The sequence below is a fragment of the Enhydra lutris genome, unplaced genomic scaffold, assembly GCF_002288905.1.
Source record: "Enhydra lutris kenyoni isolate GAN:26980312 unplaced genomic scaffold, ASM228890v2 scaffoldscaffold43, whole genome shotgun sequence".
Taxonomy (NCBI): Eukaryota; Metazoa; Chordata; class Mammalia; order Carnivora; family Mustelidae; genus Enhydra; species Enhydra lutris.
Window position 1 is genome coordinate 13,404,099 of NW_019154127.1, and position 23,235 is coordinate 13,427,333.

General features: G+C 49.7%; 1 protein-coding gene across 2 annotated transcripts in view; it reads right to left on the reverse strand.

Annotated features, from left to right (window-relative positions):
• Nucleotides 1-2,823: 2,823 nt before the first annotated feature.
• Nucleotides 2,824-23,235, reverse strand: part of LOC111155746 (heat shock transcription factor 2 binding protein) — a 101,794-nt gene continuing 81,382 nt past the window's right edge. For both annotated transcript variants that reach the window (XM_022516126.1, XM_022516125.1), the window contains exon 8: nt 2,824-3,554. In XM_022516126.1, the coding sequence (XP_022371834.1) occupies nt 3,346-3,554 (209 nt within the window). In that variant the 3' untranslated portion in view covers nt 2,824-3,345. The remainder of the gene's footprint in view (nt 3,555-23,235) is intronic.

A 23,235-nucleotide genomic window follows, 5' to 3' on the forward strand; every position in this document is an offset into this window, starting at 1 on the left:
CCGGGCCTCTCCGGCCTGCCGCCGCCGCCACCCCGATCAGTAGGCAGCCGTCGGCAACGAGGGGAAACCTCCCACCAGCAAAAGGATCGCGACTCCCCGAAAGCTCGGACGGTGAGCATTTTCTAGCAATAAAGAATCTCTTCATGAGACACGGACATCGTGGCTTTTCGACACGGCGCTCCTGCACACGTAACAGGGAAACCAGGACGGGAGCCTTCACTGCCACACCGCTCTGTTGTGGGGGTCTGGAACGAGCCCGCAGTATCTCTGACGTGTGTCTGTGTGTGGGTCCAATGGAGTGTGACTTAGCCATGAAAAGGGATGAACTGACACAGGACACAACACGGCTGAACCTTGAAGACAAGCCAGTCCCAGGAGGACAGATGTTTTACGATTCCACTTAGAGGAGGTTCGTAGGGCTGTCCAATCCATGGACAGAAGCAGGACAGAGGACACCAGGGGCTGGGAAGAGGGCAGCTAGGGCAATGAGGAGATCCTGTTTAATGGGTCCAGAGTTTCTGCTTGGTATGATAGAAAGTTCTGGACATAGTGGCTGTGGTTACACAACACCGTGAATGTACATAATGCCACTGAATTCCACGATTAGTCTACATCTGGACACAATTCTTAACATGCACACTCTCAGAGGAGAGGGACAGCCGTGAGCATGACAGACGAGTTCTGAGTACAAGCTGTCTCTTGACCCCCCCACCCCCACCCCGAGCCCGGCCTGGAAAAGGAGCAAAGAGCTTCTGCCGGGTTCATCCCCCGCCTTCTGAGCCCGCAGCCTCCCTACGGGGTGCTATATCCTATGCTGCGTCCCCCACTACACCAGGACCTACACCCAGGAGTCCGCATCTGCATCATAGGAGAAGACAGGGCAAAGTCTGTCTTGGAGACTTCTCAGGAAATTAGGAAGTCTACAAGAGTATGTATCAACCTTTTCCGTTCCCATTAATGTCATGGCAGCGGAGCTCATGGCAGGCCTGAAAAACCAGGGTAACAGGCGCATTTACAACCCTCATTAACACCTTCCTTTGACCCTAGTCTGACCGCCAGCCTGGGGCGGGTTTCCAGCCCCGGCCTCGTGGTGCTCTGCTTGCTACTCTCATTAACTTCAAAACCCTCTGAACTAAGTAAAAGGCATGGGGCCCTGTACGCCTCCGGGATGAGGCCGCCTCCACCCCGCCCGGCACCAAGCGCAGACCCCGCTAAGGATACCCAGCCTCAAAGCCACAGCATGGGTCTGCTTTGGAACGAGGCTCCCCCAGCTCCAGGAGCAAAAGGGCAGTTCCGAGCGCCCTTGGGGGCAGGGCGGGGTGGCGTGAGGCCTGGCTGCTGGCCTGGCAGGCTCCACGCCTTTACAGACAGACTGAGCACCAAACTTAATAGAAGAGGAATTCTTTAAAAATAAATTTAATGGGGCGCCTGGGTGGCTCAGTCATTGGGTGTCTGCCTTCGGCTCAGGTCGTGATCCCAGGGTCCTGGGATCGAGCCCCGCATCAGGCTCTCTGCTCGGCGGGAAGCCTGCTTCCCCCCCTCTCTCTGCCTGCCTCTCTGCCTACTTGTGATCCCTGTCTATCAAATAAATAAATAAATCTTTAAAAAGTAATAAATTTAAAAATACAGGTACCATTTTCCTGCCTTTATTTCTGATTTTAAATTTACAAGAGACCCTAAACACTGCCAAGCACATGCTTTTTTGGTCATAATTCGTCAGAACTCAAGTGTCTCCTTGACCTTCACGTGAAAAACAGAAATACTAGAAAGGCTAAGCCATTCCTTAAAACTGGCCGTAAGTACTTTTCCAGAGATATATGCTCAAAACATATGCCATCGTTTTTCCCTGAAGGAGTTTCCATGAGGATCTTGCTATCTCTACTGCGCTTCATAATTAGCAGGAGGAGAAGTACCCTCCTTTATCACATCCATCTACTAATTAGCCAAACTACACAAAACTTGGGCTTTGGCCCAGTTCCGCATCCCTCTGCGCTGTGATCCCATCTTTGGCAGGAAAAGACCCTGCATTCTAGAGGCAGCGTGAGCGAATTACACGGGTTTATTCCCATTACCTTAACAAACACACAAACAGAAATTTCCACGCTAGAAAGAGTCTAGCGTCCTCAGTTTTACCCGCCAGCGGTCAGACCTCCCAAGCCAGCGCACACAGATGGACCAAATTCTGCACCCACGGGTCTCAAGTCACCTCCCGCACGGCTTTCCGGCTCCGCCGACCTGACAGCGTTCGCCGGTCCGTCGGCCCCTGAGACTCCGCCCGCACTGTCCTCCCCGCCCCTGGCTAGAAAGATGAAGCTCTCGGGGCGCGCCACACAGCAGACGCAGCTTACAGACGTGGACGAGACCCCCAGCACCTGGCTGGAGCACGTTCCTTCACCCCGAGAGGTACCCCGAGCCCGAGCGCCCGCAGCATCTCTACGAGGGAAGCAGCCCAAGAAAGGAGTGAACGAGCTCCTTGATGTGACTCTCTGGGGTGACCCGGACGGAACGTCCCCTCTCACGCGCCCGCTTCTGTTGCTCTGCCAGCGGCCCAGGCACAGCTGAGAAGGATCTGCGAGCTGCGGGCACCCTGGGACGCTCCGGCAGACGTCATCTGAAGAACTCACCCAGCGGTCCGGGCGCTCGTCGGGGAGGCCCCTGTTCCTGATCTCTCCTGTATGGAAAGTGGGACTTCCGAGCGTACAAATGCCCGGAACAGCGTAAGGACAGTGCTTCCCACCGACCAAGTATCTGCATCTTAGTAAGCGACTTCCTGGTAGCGAGTGTAGTGTTTCAGAACACAGGAGTCGTGCACACCAGTGACTCTCCTGGCTTTCTTTATTCAAAAGTAAAACAGGCACAAAAAAACAGAACTGAAACGTCCAATGTCACCTGAACTAGCAAGTTCACCGAAAGGCTTACAGGTGAACTTGCATTTTAGGGAATCAATTATCACTACTAGAGAGAGAATGAATTGTTTTTCAAAACATGTATCTCAGGAAAATGCTGACCAGCGGGGCACGTGGCTATCTCATCCCCTTCGTGCCGGGGAACCCAGCGGTCTCGGGAAGTCCCCTGAGCACCGGGAGCTGCTCTAAGACGGCCCTCCTCCGGGTCCTGGACGTGGGCCTCACCAGAAGGATGGATCTTCTGCAGGCCGCCCCCTGGCCGGGTCAAGCAGCCGCCCACGGGCACTCTCACTTGCAGGAGGAAGTGGTGTGGATACATACGCATTCACGTCCCTCTCAAGTCACTCACATTCTACCGTCTATAACACATGGCGCACGGTGACTGTTTCGGAACACAAAGTGGGGGCCTGGGGGAGGGGAAGGGACACACCGAGCGCCCCTACGCGTCACGTTCCAGGGCGCGGAGGTCCTCCAGGAGCTCCTGGGCCACGGTCTGCAGGTGCGGGTTGCGGCTCTTGGCCATGGCCACGATGCGTTGCAGGGGCAGGGAGCTCCGGAACTCGGAGGCCGACTTGGAGAAGACTTCCGGCTCCAGGACCACAGACTGGACGAGTCGCAGCACGTGGAGACACACCTCTGTGTCCGGGTCTGGGGGAGAGAGGGAACGCTTCTGGTTAGAATGAGACCCTGCAGGAACCGGTGAAGTCTATCCCTCAGGAGCTCTCAGCCTTTTGGAACGACGGGTCTGACGGCTTGGTGACCACCAGCTGACTGAGGCACTGTCACTTCTTGAGGCTAAAGGCTTAGTGCCTAAGAGCGACACAACAGAACTCAATGACCATCGATTTAGTGACGTCCATCCTCAAATACCACTCGCACTCGGATAGTCTGAAGACGCGGAACTAAAAATAAGAGTGCTTTCGTGCTGCCCGCGGCTGCGCCCACGGGAGACTGTGGAAGAGGTACTGCCCCGTCTGTACTCGGAGCACATCGGTCCCCCCGAGCCCCGCACAGGCACGGCAGCTCCCTGGGGCCCCCGGGGCCCCAGAGTCATGGGCGGCAGGACGCACAGTGCCGCCCTGTTCCCGAGGAAGGCTCTCTCGAGTCCGGGAACCTAGTGGTGGGCACACGCCGCGGTATCGCCGCAGCATGGCTGGATGCGAACAGCCCGGCGCAGAGCCACAGCCGTAACCAGGAGGCTCCGGCTGTCCTGCTCCTTGCGCCTGCTGACCGGGAAGCCTCAGTGTGCCGTCCGTCCACTCTCGGCCGCATGTCGTGATGGGAACCAGGCTCAAAATCAATCCCTCCTTCTTAGCGCTACGCTTAACTCTTTGAACAAGTGAGTGGATTGCAAGAGCAGACTCGGGAAGTCCGTGGTGAGAGCTGCCGCGTGTGGACGCTGCCACAGACCCCGCGCTGAGCCGGGCCTCCAGGGCCCAGTGAAGATGGCAACGCTCCACGCAGGACGGAGGGCAGGACGTCCTGGGCCTGGACCATTTGAGTCCTCCTACTCTGGGGGAGGACATGGCAACTTCCCCCAGTATGGGCCGGCCAGAGACCCGTGGCGGAGTGTGGCTGCCACAGGGAGGAGGACAGGATCACTGGGAAGGCCCCAGCACCCAGACGCAGATGGACAGGTGTTGCCCCAAAACAACAAAGAACTTCCCTTGTCCCCCAGCATCAGCGCAGCAAACTCCCAGCAGCCAGTAACAGCCGTCTACGGCCAGGAAAGGAGCGAGAGGAAGGAAGGTGACCCCTGAACACAGGCGCAAAGGGAGGGTCAGCCGCACGGGGGAGGGGAGCAGGGTGCCGAGGAAGACATTTGGGCAGCCCAGCTCTCGCCTCACGCTGCAGGAGGAAGAGAAGAGACCTGGAAGCCCACAGTGCACAGAAGGCGAGAACAAAACCCACACCCATCTCACCGCACACCGACAGCCCTGCAAGAGAGGATGCACGGCCCTGTCCATGGCCATGCTGACCTCACCCCTGCTGCAGACAGGCCGGCTCACTACGACCCGGAGACCAAATGCCGCCCATGAGCCATTTCTGTACAGGCTGTGAGCGAAGAGTGATTTTTACATTTTAAAGGGACACTTTTTTATAAGGGGGGGGGGGGGAGAATGTGCAGCAGAGACCACATATCGCCCGAAAGATATTTACTATTCAGCCCGTTACAGAAAAAGTCCGCTCTTTTGCTCTGCACACAATGTCCAACATCCAATCAGAAATTACGACAAGGGAAACAAAAGGCCCACGGTGGAGTGACGAAGTAATGCACAGGGCCAGACCCAGACACGACCCAGCTGGAAAACGAATCTGAACCAAAAAGGATTCATAGACGGGGAACACCGATGTACAGTCCTAGAGTGCATCTGATTGTAATGTAGACCCTAGGGCAAGTCATAAAAAAAGTGTTTAAAGCATAAATGATAAGCCAACAGTACCATAAAATAGAATATTAAAATAACCTAACAGCGAACAAAAAAAGAGGAAAAAAGAAACTAGAGATACTTTTCTATTTTTCCTTATACATTAAATGCAAATAGTATCGACACACCGATGACACTGAAAAGAAATAAAAATTTAAAAAAACACCGATTAGAAGCCAGAGGATGCATAACACAGCAAGACTTCGCTATACATTGCTCACAGGACACTCAAGATAAATACAAAGACAGAGGTTAAAAGTAAAAACAAATATTTAAAATACGCCACACACTGCTTAGAAGACGGCTACAGAGCCTATATTACTACCAAACAAAGTAGACTTCAGAACAGGAAACGTTACCAGGACCACGGAGTAACACTGTCTAATCACAGAGCGGTCACACACCAAGAAGGCAGAAAAGTCTCAGTTATGTATGGATGTACCGAATGACAGAGCTTCAAAAGACACAGCAAAATAGGATAGAACTCTACGGGCAAATCAATTCTCAGTTAGAGCTGAACACTTGAATGTTCTTTCCATTACTGATTTTAAAAAGTAAGGGGGGCGCCTGGGTGGCTCAGTGGGTTAAGCCACTGCCTTCGGCTCAGGTCATGATCTCAGGGTCCTGGGATCGAGTCCCGCATCGGGTTCTTTGCTCAGCAGGGAGCCTGCTTCCCTCTCTTCCTCTCTGCCTGCCTCTTTGTCTGCTTGTGATCTCTCTCTGTCAAATAAATAAATAAAATCTTAAAAAAAAAAAAAAAAAAAGTAAGGAAAAGAAAATCAGTAAAAACACAGAAGCCCTGAACAACTGAGTTGAGCAAGGTCAGCCCGCGATGACCAACTGTATCCACGTATCAGTAACAATACTTTGGAAACGGAATTGTTTTAAAAGACTATCATTCACAATAGCACCAAAAACAAGATACATTTAGGTATAGATCTCACAAAATGTGTGCAAGATCTGTATGCTAAAAACCATAAAACACCGATGTAAGAAATTAATGAGGATGTAAGTAAACTGAGAGAGACAACGTGCTTACGGACCAGAGGACCCGATACTGTTATGTCAACCCGCCCAGTGATCCACACCCAGTGCCCAGTGATCCACACCCAGGCACTCTCAGCCAGAGTCCCAGTAAGCTTGTTTGTAGAATCAACAAACTAATTCTCAATTTTCTTTGGAAAAGTAAAGGAATTAAGATAGCCAAAACAGTTTAGAAAAACAGTGAAAGACTCAGAGTACTTGATTTCAAGACTTAAGAGTTATCAAGACAGAGTGATACTGGTGAAGGGACAACCACAGAGATACATGAAACAGGATTAGCCTCGGGGGCTCATTGGTTGGGCGACAGCCTTCAGCTGAGGTCATGATCTTGGAGTCCCAGGATCAAGTCCCACATCGGGCTTCCTGCTTGGTGGGGTGTCTGCTGCTCCCTCTGACCTCTCCCCTCTCATGCCCTCTCTCTCAAATAAATAAAATTAAAAAAAAAAAAAAAGAAAGGAAAGAAAGAAACAGGATTAGAAAACACTGGAACACACCACAGTTTTGTAAAATCTCAACATATAAACATATAAATGGCATTTTATATTCTTTTTAAGAAATGCATTTTAATTTTTAAAAAAAATAGCCTTTTCAGGTTACCTGTCTTGGTTCCGTTAGAAGACAGTAGGAATTTTGATCTCGGGGTTGTGAGTTCAAGCCCCATGCTGGATGTAGAGATTACTTAAATTAATTAATTTAAAAGGAGGGGCGCCTACATGGCTCAGTGGGTTAAAGCCTCTGCCTCTGGCTCAGGTCATGATCTCGGGGTCCTGGGACCAAGCCCCACATCAGGCTCTCTGCTCAGCAGGGAGCCTGCTTCGCCCTCTCTGCCTGCCTCTCTGCCTACTTGTAATCTCTCTCTCGAATGAATAAATAAAATCTTTAAAAAAAAAAAAAGGGTTCCTCAAGTAACTCATGGCTGTCTTAATGTAGATATTTCATCAAAGACTAAATACAACCTTATCTTGACAAATAGCCAGACCTTCATGTACTAGTACTCCCTACTTTCAGCAAACAGAAATTCCTTAGAAATGTACATTATCTCTACCCCTGCCCCTCCCTCCACAAACTTAAAAGTATGTATAATCAGATGCTCCTCATCAAACCCAGTGCAACTCTCCTAGTCTATGGACCTGTGCTATAATTAAAGCACCTTTTGCACCATAAAAAAATTAATTAATTTGAAAAATAATAGCCTTTTCAACAATCAGTGCTGGAAAAAATTGAACACTCATACGTAAAAACAGAGAACTTGAATACATCCCTTGCCTCACATACAAAACTTACCTGAAAATTAATAATAGACTTAAATGTAAAACCTAAAACACCAAGAACTTCTGAAGAAAACAAGAGAAAATCTTTGTAATCTTGAGTTCGGTAAGAATTTCTCAGCTATAAAACCAAAAGCACAATCCATAGAAGAAAAAAATGAGTAAGCGCTATCAAAATTAAAAACATCTGCTCTTCCAAAGATATAGTTAGGAAATGAAAAGATGAACCAGTAGGCCAGAAGAAAATACTTGTAAAACATGTATCTGATTTATTAAAAAAAAAAAAAAAAAAAACGGAATACAGAGTATAAACTCAAAAATACTCAATAATTACTACTAATAAAACAAACCACCCAATAAGAATTGTCAAAATATTGAAAAAGACACATCTTTTCACGTGCTCACTTCCCATTCATGTATCTACTTTGGTTAAATGTATTTTCAAATATTTTACTCACAGTGTCTTTACTCATCGTTGCGAAAATCTGGAAATAACCCAAACATCTTTCAACTGATGAATAGATAAAAAGAGATCACGGCATCTCCGTAGGGTAAAAGTGTAAATAGCAATAAAATAAATTAGCAACTGATACACACAAAACATGATAAATCTCGAATTATGCCGAGGAACAAGCTGGACTTTAAGATCTGCACTCGTGACTGCAGACATACGCCTCTGCAGATGTCAAAGCCGCAGGAAGAGAGAAGAGGCCTGCAGTTGCCAAGGCCTGGCAGCGGGAGGGGACGATCCCACCGTGGCACAGGACGACTCTGCGGAGATGAAACCGTCCTGGGCATTAACTACGGTTTACACGGATGTGACGCGTATGTCGCAAGTCCTGGAAGACCGTACAGGTTAAGTGGATTTCGCCCCACATGAAATTATAACTCAGTGACACTGACCTTTAAAAAAGGGGGAAAAATTACATCTCTGGACCCTCTTCCTTACTCCCTTCCCCTAAGCCATTGCTTTTTCCCTCAAGGACTGGTTATCTATCTATATATATGTATTTTTTTTTTTTTTTAAAGATTTTATTTATTTACTTGACAGAGACAGATCACAAGCAGGCAGAGAGCCAGGCAGAGAGAGGGAAGGAAGCAGGTTCCCCGCTGAGCAGAGAGCCCGATGCAGGGCTCGATCCCAGGACCCTGGGATCATGACCTGAGCTGAAGGCAGAGGCTTAACCCACTGAGCCACCCAGGTGCCCCTGGTTATCTATTTTCTAAACAATCTGGGGCAGGGACCTCAGGCACAAGTGAAGAAGGATGCTCTCTCTGGAGAACACATGAATTATGCAAAAACATACCCATAAATTTGAAGACAGCCCGTCCTCCCTACTGTGTTTCCAGAGTCGGTAGGCCTCTGCCCTGCAGACAGGAGACTACGTGAGTCCTCTGCGGCCAAGCTGAGAAAGCGTGAACGGTGCCGGCCCGTGGGTTCCCGGGGAGCGGCTGCGCCGGCTCTCACCACAGTCCAGCTCCCGACCGCACCACAAGCCGGGCGTCCGACGGCAGAAACCGCTCCCACCGTCCCCTCTAGCAGAGGTGACACACGGTGCTGCGCGCGTTTCAGGTGTACCGTGCCGCGATCCAGCACTCCTACGCGTTACTCGTCACCACACGCACACTCTGGGATCCCCACCACCCATCTCACCCGTCCCGCCGCCCACCTCCCCTCTGCTGACCGTCAGTTTGTTCAGGGAAGGGTCTGTTTCTTGGTTTGCCTCTTTTTTATCCGTTACTTAGGTGTCTCGTTTCTGTTTCTTGAATTCCGCACAAGGGAAATCCTACAGCGCTTGTCTTTCTCTGACTCCTTTTGCTTAGCATTGTACTCTGTAACTCCATCCACATCATTGGAAATGGCAAGATTTCATTCTTTTTGGTGGCGGAGTGATATTCCATCTTATGTACATGTATATATGTGTGTGTATGTATACGTGTGACACACACACACACACACACCACATCTTTATCCGTTCATCAGTCACTGGACGCCTGGGCTGCTTCCCCAGTTTGGCCACTGTAAATAATAATGCTTCTCACATAGGGGTGTCCGTATCCCTTTGAATTAGTGCTCTTATATTTTGGGGTAAATATCCAGTACTGCAAATACCGGGTCATAGGGTCGCTCCGTTTTTAACCTTTTGAGGACACTCTGTACTGTGTTCCAGAGCGGCCGCGCCAGCTTGCATTCCCAGCAGCGGTGCACGGGGCTCCCCTTTCTCCGCGTCCTCGCCAACACCTGTCGTTTCTCGTGTTGTTGATTATCGTCATCCTGACGGGTGTGAGGTGGGATCTCACTGTGGTTTGGATCTCCATTCCTCTGCTGATGAGTGATGTTAAGCATCTTTTCATTTGTCTTTTAGCCATTTCAATGTCTTCTTTGGAGAACTGCCCGTTCAGGTCTTCCGGCCATTTTTAAAATTGGATTATCTGGGGTTTCTGTGTTGGGTTGTATCAAGTCTTTATGTATTTTGCATACTAACCCTTCGTTGGATAGGTCATTTGCAAACGTCTTCTCCCATTCTGTAAGTTGTTTTTCAGTTTTATTGATGTTTCCTTGGCTGTGCAGAAATTCTTTTTTTTTTCTTGAAGAAGTCCCGATAATTTATTTTTGTTTTTATTTCCCTTGCTTCGGGAGATGGATCTAGAAAAATGTTGCTATGGCTGATGTTAGAGAAAGTACCACATGTGTTCTCCTCTAGGATTTCTATGTTTTCAGGTCTCACATTTAGGTCTTTAATATATTTTGAATTTATTTTTGTGTGTGGTATAAGAAAGTGATCTAGTTTCATTCTTCTGCGTGTAGCTGTCCACTTTTCCCAACACCATTTGTTGAAGAAATTGTCTTTTTCCTATTGCATATTCTTTCCTCCTTCGTCAAAGATTAATTGACCATATAATTATGGGTTTATTTCTGTTCCATTGGTCTGTGTGTCTCTTTTTGTGCCAGTACCATACTATTTTGATTACTACAACTCTGTAATATAAATTGAAGTCTGGGATTGTGAAACCTCCAGTTTTGTTTTGCTTTTTCATTTTCTGGGTTGCTTTGGCTATTCAGGGTCTTTCATGGTTCCATACAAATTTAAGAACTGTTTATTCTCATTCTGTGAAACATGCATTCTGATAGGGATTGCATTAGATCTGCAGATTCGTTGTGTATATGAGCATTTTAACAGTATCTGTTCTTCTGATCCGTGAATACGGAATGTCTTCCCATTCCTTTGCGTCACCTTCAATTTCTCTCATCCATGCTTTATAGTTTTCAGAGTGTGGATTGTTCACCTCCTTGGTTAGCTTTATTCCTAGGTATTTTATTGTTTTTGGTACAGCTGTAAATGGGATTGTTTTCTTAATTTCACTTTATGCTGCTTGGTTATTAGTGTATACAAATGCAACATGTTTCTCTTTGCTGATTTTTGTATCCTGTGACTTTATTGAATTCATGTATCGGGTCCAATAGTGTTTTTAGTAGAGTCTTTGGGGTTCTTTATATAGCGTATTGTGTCATCTGCAAATAGTGAACGTCTTCCCTCTTCCTTACCAATTTGCATGATTTTATTTCATTGTGTTGTCTGATTGCCGTGGCTAGGACTTTCAGCACTATGCTGAATAAAAGTGATGAGAGTAGACATCCTTGTCTTGACCTTGACCTCAGGGGAAAAGCTCCCAGTCTTTCCCATTATGATGTTCGCTGTGGGTTCTTTATATCTGGCCTTTATTATGTTGAGGTAAGTTCTCGCTAGACCTACTTTGTTGAGGGTTTTTTATCACGAATGGGTATTGTACTACGAATCTCACCCTTAAACATGAGAAGACCATGCATATCACCAGATCTCTGAGAAAAAGATGGTCATCATTTTCAACAGAAACAAAAGGAGGGAAAAGAAAAGAGTGCGCAACAAGAAGAAAATTTTTAAAAAATATTAATACCTTCCTCAATGAGATAGAAGAAGTTATATCATCCATTATTCAAGAATGAGATGTTACATTTTTTAATTCCAAAAAAAAGGCAGCTAGAAATTAAATGCATGATAGTAGAGATGAAGCTCTCCATAGGAAGGATGGAAAATAAAGTTGCAGAAATCTCTTAAAAGTGGTGCTAACTACTGGGTATTTACCCCAAAGATACAGAGGTAGTGAAAAGAAGGGCCATCTGTACCCCAATGTTCATAGCAGCAAAGGCCACGGTCGCCAAACTGTGGAAAGAACCCAGATGCCCTTCAACAGACAAATGGATAAGGAAGATGTGGTCCATATACACTATGGAGTATGATGCCTCCATCAGAAAGGATGAATACCCAAATTTTGTAGCAACATGGTCGGGACTGGAGGAGATATGCCAAGTGAAGTAAATCAAGCAGAGAGAGTCAACTATCATATGGTCTCGCTTACTTGTGGAACATAAGGAATAACACAGAGGACATTAGGAGATGGAGAGGAGAAGTGAGTTGGGGGAAATTGGAGGGGGAGATGAACGATGAGAGACTGTGGATTCTGAGAAACAAACTGAGGGTTTTGGAGGGGAGGGAGGTGGGGGTTGGGTGAGCCTGGTGGTAGGTATTAAGGAGGGCACGTACTGCATGGAGCATTGGGTGTGGTGCATAAACAATGAATTCTAGAACACTGAAAAGAAATTTAAAAAATAAAAAGTTTTTTAGAAGTGGTACTAAAAAAATACAAAGAGATGGAGAACAAGAAAAAGAAGACTAGAATAGGAGGCTAAACATTCAAATCACAGATAGTCCAAAAAGAGAAAACTGAGTCAACAAAGAAAGGGAATCAACTCAGTAATGACTCAATAATTCAAAATAATTGAAAAAAGATTACTAGAACTAAAAGACCTAAGTTTCCAAACTGAAAGGGGCCCCTTTAGTTTCTACCAACATTAATAAAATATACATGTACTACCCCAGTCAAATCAGCATAAAATTTCAGCTCAAAAAATGAAACACAAGATTCTATATGCTTCTAGAGGAAAAAACAGGTCAGATACAAAGAGTTAGGAGTCAAAACTGCTCAACACTGGACACTAGAAGATACAGTAATAGTCTTCAAAATTCAGAAATAAAAAAATAATTCTAACCTGAGATTCTATACCCAGCCAAACTATGACTACTTTAGGTGAGGGTAAAATAAACATTATCCAAACACATACTATCTCAGAAGCTTTGTCTCCCACACACCCATTCTCTGGAGACCTGGCAGGACATGCTCTGCCTAACAAGGAAGTACACCAAGAGAGAGGACGGCACGGGTACACAGACAGAATCAGGAAGGCAAACACACATGAAGGAGAGAATCCGGTTGGGAGGGAACACAGACGAAGAGAAAGGTGATCACTTTATGTACCCTACAGAAGGAAAATAACACAGAACTTAGGTCTGTTCAGGCCACAGATTAGCAAATTCTGAGCTTTTACTACTCACTTTATCTTTTAAAATAATCATGGGAGACTTATTACTTGAGACAGAAAACATTCCTAAGATGGCTCAGTTACGAGTTGGGAGATGAGTGAATCAACCAGAGTGAGAGAAGGCATTCACCTGACTCCGACACAAAAACAATGTAGATATGAAGATAATCGACGAGAGTTTTTAAGCAGCCAATATAAAAGTTATTCAATGAACTATTGTAACCTGCTGGAGGAAATGAAAAAAAAAAATCTCAGCAAAGAAATCAAAGATATAAAGAAGAACAAAGGGGAAACATTAGAACTGAAAAATACAATAAGTGAAATTAAAAACTTGACAGAGAAAGAGGAAGGGACAGAGGAAAGATCAGTGAACTGGAAGATAGCATCATAGAAATTACCCAACCTGAATAACAGAGAGAAAAAAGAGAAAAAAAACACATAGCCCCCGGGGTCCAGTGGGACCATAAAGAAGACCTAACATTCGTCTCATCGCAGGGCTGGAAAGTGTCTAAGAAACAAGAGCTGAGTCTTACCCTATTCGGCCGAACACAAACCTACCGATCCAAAAAGCTGAGCAAACTCAAATTGGGATGGACCTCAAGAAATCTATGTATTGTGTGAAGCGCGGGGTGTGGTGCATAAACAATGACTCTGGGAACACTGAACAAAACAATAAAATCACACACACACACACACACACACACACAAAAGAAATCTATGCCAAGACACATCACAGCCAAACTTCTGAAAACTGAAAACAAAGGAAATAAATCTTGAAAGCTGCAAGAGAGAACTGAGACGTTGCCTATGGGAGGAAAAACAATCCGATGATACTGGATCCCTCAGCAGGAACTACAGGCGCCAGAACAAAGTGACACAACACTTCCTACATGTCCGAAGAAAAGAATCATCAACCCAGAATCCTATACCCAGTGAAAATGTCCTTCAGAAATGAAGAGGAACTCCAGACATCCTCAGATGAAAGAAAACTTAGACACTCTGTCACCGGCAGACTACTCTCACAGCAAGGCTGCACCACACAAAACGCGTCCGGGACCATTCGCCGCAGCCCCGCTCAGTGACGTCCCCGCTGAGACCGCAGCTTAGCTGCACGGTCCCTTCCATTCGGTCAAGTGGCCTGAAGGGACCGGGAACTGACAGCAGGCGCTCAAGCACACAGGTGCCCTAGAAAACAGCCCAGCGAGTCACAAGCAAACGCAGTTCCCGGCAGGACTTCTCCCGCAGCCCTGAGGACCAGCCCCGCCCACCTCCCAGCACCTTCCCCTGACGTGCGTCTTCGATGGAGCCCCATGGGACTTCCCAGAGCCCCACTCTTCTGTCCAGCCCTCACCCAGGAGCCCAGAGCACTCACCCACAGACCCTGATAAAGGCACCCGGCCCATGTCCTGCCGCCCTGTGTCTGCACTCTGTCCTCCCTCCCCATGTGGCCCTCACAGGCCCCTCCAGGACCTCTTTCCCAATCCCTCTGGTGGCCTGCTGTTGAGCCACCGCTGGCCATCTGGGCAGCTTCGCTGCACCTCACCAGTGGTAACTTCACAAGTCGCAACACAGCCCCAGAATGGGGGTCCCCCAAGTGCCCATCACGTGACAAGTGGACAAACAGCATGTGGTGTCTCCACGCAGGAAAACATTATTTGGCAGCAGCAGGACGGACTGACACACAGCACAGCACAGACGACCCGTGAAAACACGCTCAATGAAAGAACTCACAAATGACACAATTCCAGCTTTGTGAATGGCCCAGATTAAAGGACATGCATAGACAGAGAAAGCAGATTCGCAGTTTGCAGGGGCTGGGGGAAGAGAACGGGAGCGGCTGCTAATGGGCTGGTGATTTCTACCAGTAGTGATGAAAATACTCTAAAATTAGGAAGACCGTGTCACGCTTGCACAACTGTTAATGTACTAATATGACAGAATCGTACACTGTAAATAGCTGAATTTCATTGTTTGTGAGTTCCACCTGTTTTCAGAGAAAGAAGATTAGTAGGAAAATTGTCAAGATTCTGATGAAAGCTACAGACGAGGCTCTAATAGGGCACCGATGTGGCTCTCCTGTGTCAATAACTCGTCTGTGGCTCCAGAAGGCGCTAACATCAGGGAAGCAGGGTATCACTGAATTACTTTTCTCCCGTGGCTGACGTGCCATTTTTCTCACACAGCTTTCAGTATTTTTTTCTTTCTTTGTACGATCTTGTAGGCACCACTTCTGCAAAGTTTCTCTAAGTCTGAGGGAATAAACTGAAGAGAGAACTGCTAAAGGACATTCCCTAAACAGGAGAAAAGTGATAAAAGAAATAATCTTGGAACACCAAGAAAAAACAAAGAATGAAAAGAATAAAAATAAGGACACGTACAATAAGCTCTGCTTCTTAATTACTACAGAGTGTAAAATTATGTGGAAAAAACCCTCCATTTTTCTTGGATGGTCTTATCAAAATGGAGTTAAATTCTGCATCAACTGCACAGATCTTACCTGCACAACTCAGAAAGTTTTGACACGTGTACACACCCATCTGAACCTTCTGTCACCACAAAGCTCCCTCATGCCCCTTCCCTTCAGTCAATCCCTGTCCTTTCACAACCGACGTCCTGATTCCCATGGACACAGAGTCACTTTGCCTCTTCTTGAAAATCAGACAAGTGAGCCCACGCTATTTTCCTAAGCATTATCTCGTTATTAAAGCTCTGGCGACTCGAAACAAATGAAGTAACAGTCTGCTTGGCTCTTTTCTACACTTCTAGCCGTTTAGTCCCCTCCTGACATTCTGGGGATGTTTTCTTCTCACGAAGTCCTGCTGAGCACTGAGAGGGACAGGAAATCACTGCACCATACCGTGTTTCCTCCGAAACAGTACACAGATCTCTTTGTAAACGTTTCTACATTGCGGAGTGCGCAGGATGTGGGAGAGAGAAGTGGGCTAGGAGAGCCACCGGCAAATTCGAAGTCAGCTGCGACTTCCCCGGGTGACACCCTTCACAGTTCTGAGCTCTCCCGTCACTGGTGTCTGTCACAGACACCTCGGAGAAGCACTCAGCTCACACGGCCACATCTGTCCCCAGCAGCAGCGTCTGGAAGGAGCGTGCATGCAGGCAGGCTTAAGGAACGCGTCACGCCCAAAGCCGGCTTGGCTCTGCAAGGTACGCCGACCCCATGGGCCGGCTGCTGGGCCGGAGGACTGACTGCTGGCCACAGGCTCCGTGGCAGGCAATTTCCCTATTATTATCTGCAGGGATTTGGGGGAAAATTCAAACTGGAAGGCCAGGATGTGACCAGGTTTCAACAAAAGGATAAAGAATTCTTAAATTGCGTTTCTTTGAACACAGACCCTGAAGCTGGTACGTGCTGACCCAGGTTCCTTAGAAAGGAGCCCTGAGACAGGCACACCTGCCGGAGAGGAAGGAGGGAAGCTCGAAGAACTCCCCTTGCCCACCTCTCCCCTCACTATCCCTTCCCTTTCTCCACACACATCCATCATCACCGTTACGCTAGCTCCATGCGTCCCAAACTGGGCCCCCCAGACCCTGGTTCCCCAGACGATGACGGGTGTTTCCATCTACCCCACACCCACCCCACAGGGCAGGAGAAGGAAGGACGTGGCGAAACAGCACTCCGGGGATCAGGCCACAGCTAAATGAGGACTAGAGGACAAGGACATGTCACCGAGACACCCACACACCCTATGTCAGATCTTGTCCCAGACACTGACTCCCAGTGCCACACTTCCCAAGCGCAGGCACTCACGCGGACACAAGGAAAACCCACCAGACCGAGCCCGATGGATTTCCTGATGGCTGAACTGGCTCCTTAAAGCACGGCTCACACACACACGCTCACGCTCACACACACGCTCACACACACACACACACTCACACACGTTCCCGACACACATACTCACGCTCACACACACGCTCACACACACGCTCACACACATGCTCCCAACACTTGCTCACACACACATCTACCGACACACGCTGACACACACATGCTCGCTCAGACACACGCTCACATACACGCTGACACACACACGCTCACACACACACGCGCTCCCATACACGTTCAGAGGGTCCTTCTGTCCACGGTCGGGCCTGAAATGAAAACACACACAGCTCCCTTCCCTGACTGACCTGGAGACCGCCCTTGTCTTTGCAAATTCCTACACTGAACGCGTAGATGAGAACGTGAGGCGAGCTGGCAGCTCCTCCAGGACAGAGGGCAGCAGCCTACGGAGGGGACACACGTCATCCAGAGCCACTCGCCAGCACCATCTCAGCAAAATTACCGAAACAAAGGCTCGCCAGGCGTTGGTTGTTAAATCACCCACATCGTTACCGTCAGGACCAAACGAGGAGACGTACCAAAGCGTCTTCCGACATGCTCGGCCCGGGGCTGGCATTCCACAAACAGCAGCTTCCACACCACAGGGAACAAACCTCAGCCCACTCTCCGCTGGCGACCCGTGCTTGCCACGCGGCCTTTGGTGTCCTTCCAGCAAAGCGGGACACTCCGGCCCTGGGGCTCTTGCGCTGCCGGTCCCTCTGGAGAGAACACGCTTTCCCACCTATCCCAAGGGCCCAACGATGACATCTGACTGTCTCAGGTTACGGACGCCCCCACGTGCCGTCACACGTAAATGCACATGCATGTTACTCCTGAAACACCACAGAAGATGTCTCTAAAATTACTTTTCTGTGCTGTGGTGCAGGAAAAATCCATTAAAGTAAAACCAACATCCGTCTTCACAGACCAGCCCAGCCTGATTCTCTCATTCCCTAACCAGGACGCATTACTGAGCCTCAAGCATTAAGACAGACACGTTCCCTATGTCTAATACTGCCACGGGAGGCCTCTGTGAGCGGCACGGTCTGAGCAAACTCGGCACTTCCACAGAAAGCCGGCGCGCTTCCCCGGGTAGCGTCTAACCCGGCCAAGCACCTTGTCGGCCGTCTGCGAGCGGCCCCTCGGCCAGCAGCGGAGCTCTTCGGCCACCGGGGCCGCTCGAGATAAGCCCCACATCAGCCCTGCCTTCTCTCAAGGAACTGACGAAAGACGGAACCAACCCAAAAAGGCAGCACGTCTGCGGAATGTAGCGATCATCTTGACACACGAGCATGGGAAAGGGAGGGGAGCCCACGTCAAGCCGCCTGCAGTAAAGGACACAGACTGACAAAACCCACGAACTTCAAGGCGACGACAAAAGGTCTGACGACAGAATCCTGCTAAATGACAAGAACAATTAAAATATTATTTCATTCTTAACTTCTCCTCACAAAAATCACAATCTGCTAAATGAAACTTCTCCGAACGGAAGCACACGGTCACCCCGTCAACAGCTGGCGCTGGCGGGAGAGGGCGGGGGTCGGTGGCCCGCAGCGTCCTGCCAGGGGTCAGCGTGGGAAGCAGAAACAGCCGGGGCTGGGGGCTTCCGGCACTTCCGGTGGCGCGAGGAGCCCTTCCAGCTGAGTCCCTGCCCTGCCACCAAAGAGTGGGCGACACGGCCACTGTGCAGAACGTCGTCGGGGCCTCTCCTGAGACCGCCTGCGGAGCCCATCTGTGAGCCACGCACAGTCGTCGGCGTCACTGCCGCAGGTTCAACCCCACGTCGTTGGGCGGCGTCCAATGCTGAGTGTGTCCTCGCACGGTCACGCCACATCGAACCAGCAGCGTATCTGACCTGCATCCACGCACCACGGACCAAAGGAGGGACCTCAAGGCTGGGCTTTAGGCCCCCGACCACCCACCCCCCACCCAGCTGAGCCCCGGCCTCCCCGGCCTACCGCCGACTACGATGCGGGAGCGCGTGGCGCAGGCCGTGCTGCTTTGGGCAATGCCACCTTCCCTGAGCCTCAGGGACACCACATCCTCCTGGTTTTCCTCCCCTGTGTCGCTTCTTTGTGCTCCTTCCCCCTCTCCCTCCTGCGCTGAGACGGTCAAGGTCTGCAGACAGCCGTGAAGACCTTGGGCAGTGCTCGGAGCAGGGGCCGGCCCCGGTCTCACGGCGGTTTCCCAAGCTCATTCGGGCTATCCTGACGGCCCCCAACCCTCGCCGGCCTCTTTCACTCCCACGTTCTCGCTGCCCGGGCCGGCCACAGGGCCTTCGTGCCCGTCCTCGGCCCGCAAGGCTCTGCTCTCACACCCCGTGTGGCTGCCCTTTGGTTCATGCAGGCCTCGCTCACATGCCTGGAAAGCAGCCCCACGCCGTCACCCGCCAGCCCCTGGCGCTGCCCCGCCATCATCCGCAGCACAGGACATACGCCATTCTGTGTCGTCACGTCTCCACCCGAGTGGAGGCTGCCCGGGGAAGAATTCGGTCTTGCTCACTTCTGAGCCTGCGGCTGCGGGGACGGCCCGGAGCTCGGTGAACGCCTGTTCTAAGTGAGCTCCCGGAGGGCCGTAAGCTGCAGGGCGCCCGGGCGTGGGCACCAGCCGCCGTGGGGACAGGTAAACCCGCAGCTCAGCAGCAGGGACTACAGACGGGACGCTGAGCCCAACACGTACTGCACAGGAGATAAAGAAATACAAACTCTATCTAGTCTCTCTGACCTAGAGATTTTTTTCTTAAATTAGAATAGTTCCCGGCCCCTAGCAAGCAAGAGAGCAGAAAGTGCAAATATGACTCTGTTTGTAATACTTAGCATGGAACACTCTTGAAGGAACGATCAGACGTGGGGACGGGCATCTGGAAAGGCTCCCCGGACAGTGCTTTCAAGTGGGTGTGGACGGTCTGGGAGCCTAACGCATCAACCACTAGATGACTAGGACGTGGACGGCAGAACTGTATGTAGTAGCTACTTTGTTTAAGTTTGTCTTTAAAAATCCAAAGAGAGGGACGCCTGGGTGGCTCAGTGGGTTAAGCAGCTGCCTTCGGCTCAGGTCGTGATCCCAGCGTCCTGGGATCGAGTCCCACATCGGGCTCCTTGCTCGGCAGGGAGCCTGCTTCTCCCTCTGCTTCTGCCTGCCACTCTGTCTGCCTGTGCTCGCTCGCTCTCCCTCTCTCTCTCTGACAAATAAATAAAATCTTTAAAAAAATAAATAAATAAAAAATAAAAATAAAAATCCAGAGATATTATAACTTCAACCTTTCTGAATTAACACGCCCTCGTAAGGGATGTGAGCATCTTGGCTTCTTCCGCGAGCTCATCTGCTTCAGAATCACACTCCAGCAACAGATTCCTCGTCTCCCTCTTTCCAAATCACTCCTCGACTTTCTCAACGTGACACTGTGGACAACAGATCACACACAGAGGGAAGGGGGAAGGTGTTACTTAGCCCAAGTAGGAATTTGCTCCTTTTCTAAAATACTCTTGGGCGGCAGACAGCTCAGCTCCGGTACACGGGCAGAGCCTGCACCACAACCGAATTAGTCCCACTTCAACACACGCCAAAACACAGTAAAATAAGCAGAGGCCAGTGAGCATAACAGAAACACGCCTGGCAGACACGGAAGTCTCAGATGGGTGTAGCCTATTAGATGAAGGCAACACGTAATTTTCTCAGTCCACATTCCGTGTCGGGGGAGTTTATAGACAGCATGGCCCAGCAAAAACACACGAGCTCAGCAGAGGGTCTGCAGGCAGAAGGCCAGGACGCGAACAGCAGCTGCGGTCCTTCCAAAGTGTCAGGCTGTGACCAGGCAGTCGTGTTCTCTGAGCCTCGACTTCCTTGTCGGCAACCAAGAGCGCGCGGCCACCGCAGAGTCTGTACGGAGCGCAGAGTAGCGCGTAAGCGGCGGATGAGGAATGGGACCGGAACTCCCACTGGCTGCTGTGCTTTCTGTCCACACAGCCTAGCCCCCTCCTCTACAAAACAGCCTCCTCGGGGCGCCTGGGTGGCTCAGTGGGTTAGAGCCTCTGCCTTCGGCTCAGGTCATGATCTCAGGGTCCTGGGATCGAGTCCCGCATCGGGCTCTCTGCTCGGTGGGGAGCCTGCTTCCTCCTCTCTCTCTGCCTGCCTCTCTGCCTACTTGTGATCTCTGTCAAATAAATAAATAAAATCTCTAAAAAAAAAAAACAGGCTCCTCTGCTCTGTTCTCCTGACCTGTCCATGGTGTTGCCTTAGCTAGGCAGCAATTCTCTGTTATCCCCAAATAAACCCATTTTGGCTGGTAAGTTAACTGGCAGTTTTATTTTTAAGGTCAACACAAGGAAGACTCATTAAATATAAAGGCAGGGTAGGTTACAAAAATGGAAATATGCTTTCGATGTACATATACTTTTAATATATGTTGTGTATCTTTATATGTGTATTTTGTACATACATACCCACAAGTAGATAAATGTTACTAATCAGAAGGAAGTTGCAGTGCCTGTATGGACCTCAGCAAAGTAGAATCCAGAGGACGGATCGTGACCAGGGACAAGGAAGGACACTGCGGAACGATCAAGGAGTCAATTCCTTAAGCAGACACGACAGCCCTAAACACGCACGTGCCTACTAACACAGCTGCAAACACACAGGGTGAAAACTGACAGGAGCGAAAGGAACTCGAAATCCACAGAGATGGCCGCAGACTTGACATCCCTCTCCTGATAACTGACAGGATAAGGACACAGAAAACCAGGAAGGACAGAGAAACCTCAGCAGCAGCTTCAACCACCTTCAAAGTCCAACACGCCACCCAACGACAGAAGAACACACGATCTTTTCAAGAGCATGAGGAACATCTGCAAGACAGACGACACTTGGGGCTAGAAAACATCTCAGTGAACTTAGGAGGATTAGAATCACACATAGTATGTTCTCTAACCACAGCGGAAATAAATTAGAATTCAAGTCACATGGTGACTCGGTCGTCCAACCCTTGGATCTCAGCTCAGGTCTGAATCTCAAGGTCATGAGTTCAAGCCCTGCATTGGGCTCTACACTGGGTGAGGAGCCTACTTAAAAAAAATCAATAAAAACATGTCTGGAAAATCTTCAAATATTTGGAAATTAAATAAGCCGATCTAAATGAGAACAGGTGCCACACACTGTATCACAGAGTACGGTGGTGTCACAAAGCAGATACATGGATGGTGTCACAGGTCCCCAGAGGTCAGAAATGCTTTATAAACGTTACGCTGCACGCTCGATCAGTCGTGGGTAATCATTCCGTTTCGTAGTAAATCCACACATATTCGTGCACCAACACATTCTTCACTGCAAACACCCAGGGATGCTCAAGAGGTCCTCTGATACAAATGCAGACCCTCGAAGACCCATGAAGTCTCTCCTACCCCGTGAAGCTCCAGGCCACTCCTGTCTTAAATGCACTCACAGACACTCCTCTGCTCGGGAGCTGCCTCTCGCCCAAGCTGGCTCGCTCCCCTCCCATCGTCTACTGCTACGCACCGCACCCCTGCCATCCCCAGCCCTTCAGCCCCTCAGTCCCTTTGCCTCGCTTCTCCTCTGGCCCAGCCGCCCCGCACTAGAGGAGCTCCGATGCCCAGCCCTCCCCTCCCAGGACACCAGCAGCGCGCCTGGCTCCTCGCGGGCTCACGGGTATGCAGGGAAAATGAAATGAATCCACAGAGAACCTAACAGTGAGCGTCTTCCCAGGAAGTCACCGGCCACACTCCCGCATGGGTGAGCAAAGCCGGGTTTGATCCTGACTCCCCCCCTTGCGGGCACTGTGGTCCTAGAAATAGCATTTTCTGAAAGCTGCTGCTCCACACGACAGATGGGCAGGCAACCACAGCCCAGTGCACGGGTGCGGGGCTCCTGCACACTCATGCACACCACAGACCGGCCATGGAACGTGCAGAGCAGGGGCACCCGGCTGGCTGCTCGGGGTGAAACGAGGCAAACCCACGTCCTTCAAACGTACAAATTAGGAACCGAACTGAAAACGTGCGGCTGGGAGGTCGGAAACCCTGCTGCAGTCCCCAGCGGCCCGACCAGGCTCCTTCATTCATCTGACAGATGCCAACGGGACACAGTGGGCCCCGAACCACACATCATGGCTGCGTGCGAAGCAGGGACGGGGCAGACGGCACCACCTCCCTGGTGAGGCGGACCGTGCGACTGCAGCACTGTCTGGGCTCCTGCAGGGCAAGAGGTCGCAGACAGGCAGTGCCAAGGAGCGTGCTCGGAAGGCACAGGACACGGGCCTACCACTGGAGCCAAACACTGAGCTGAGGGACAAAGGAGACACCGCTGGTTTCTCAGG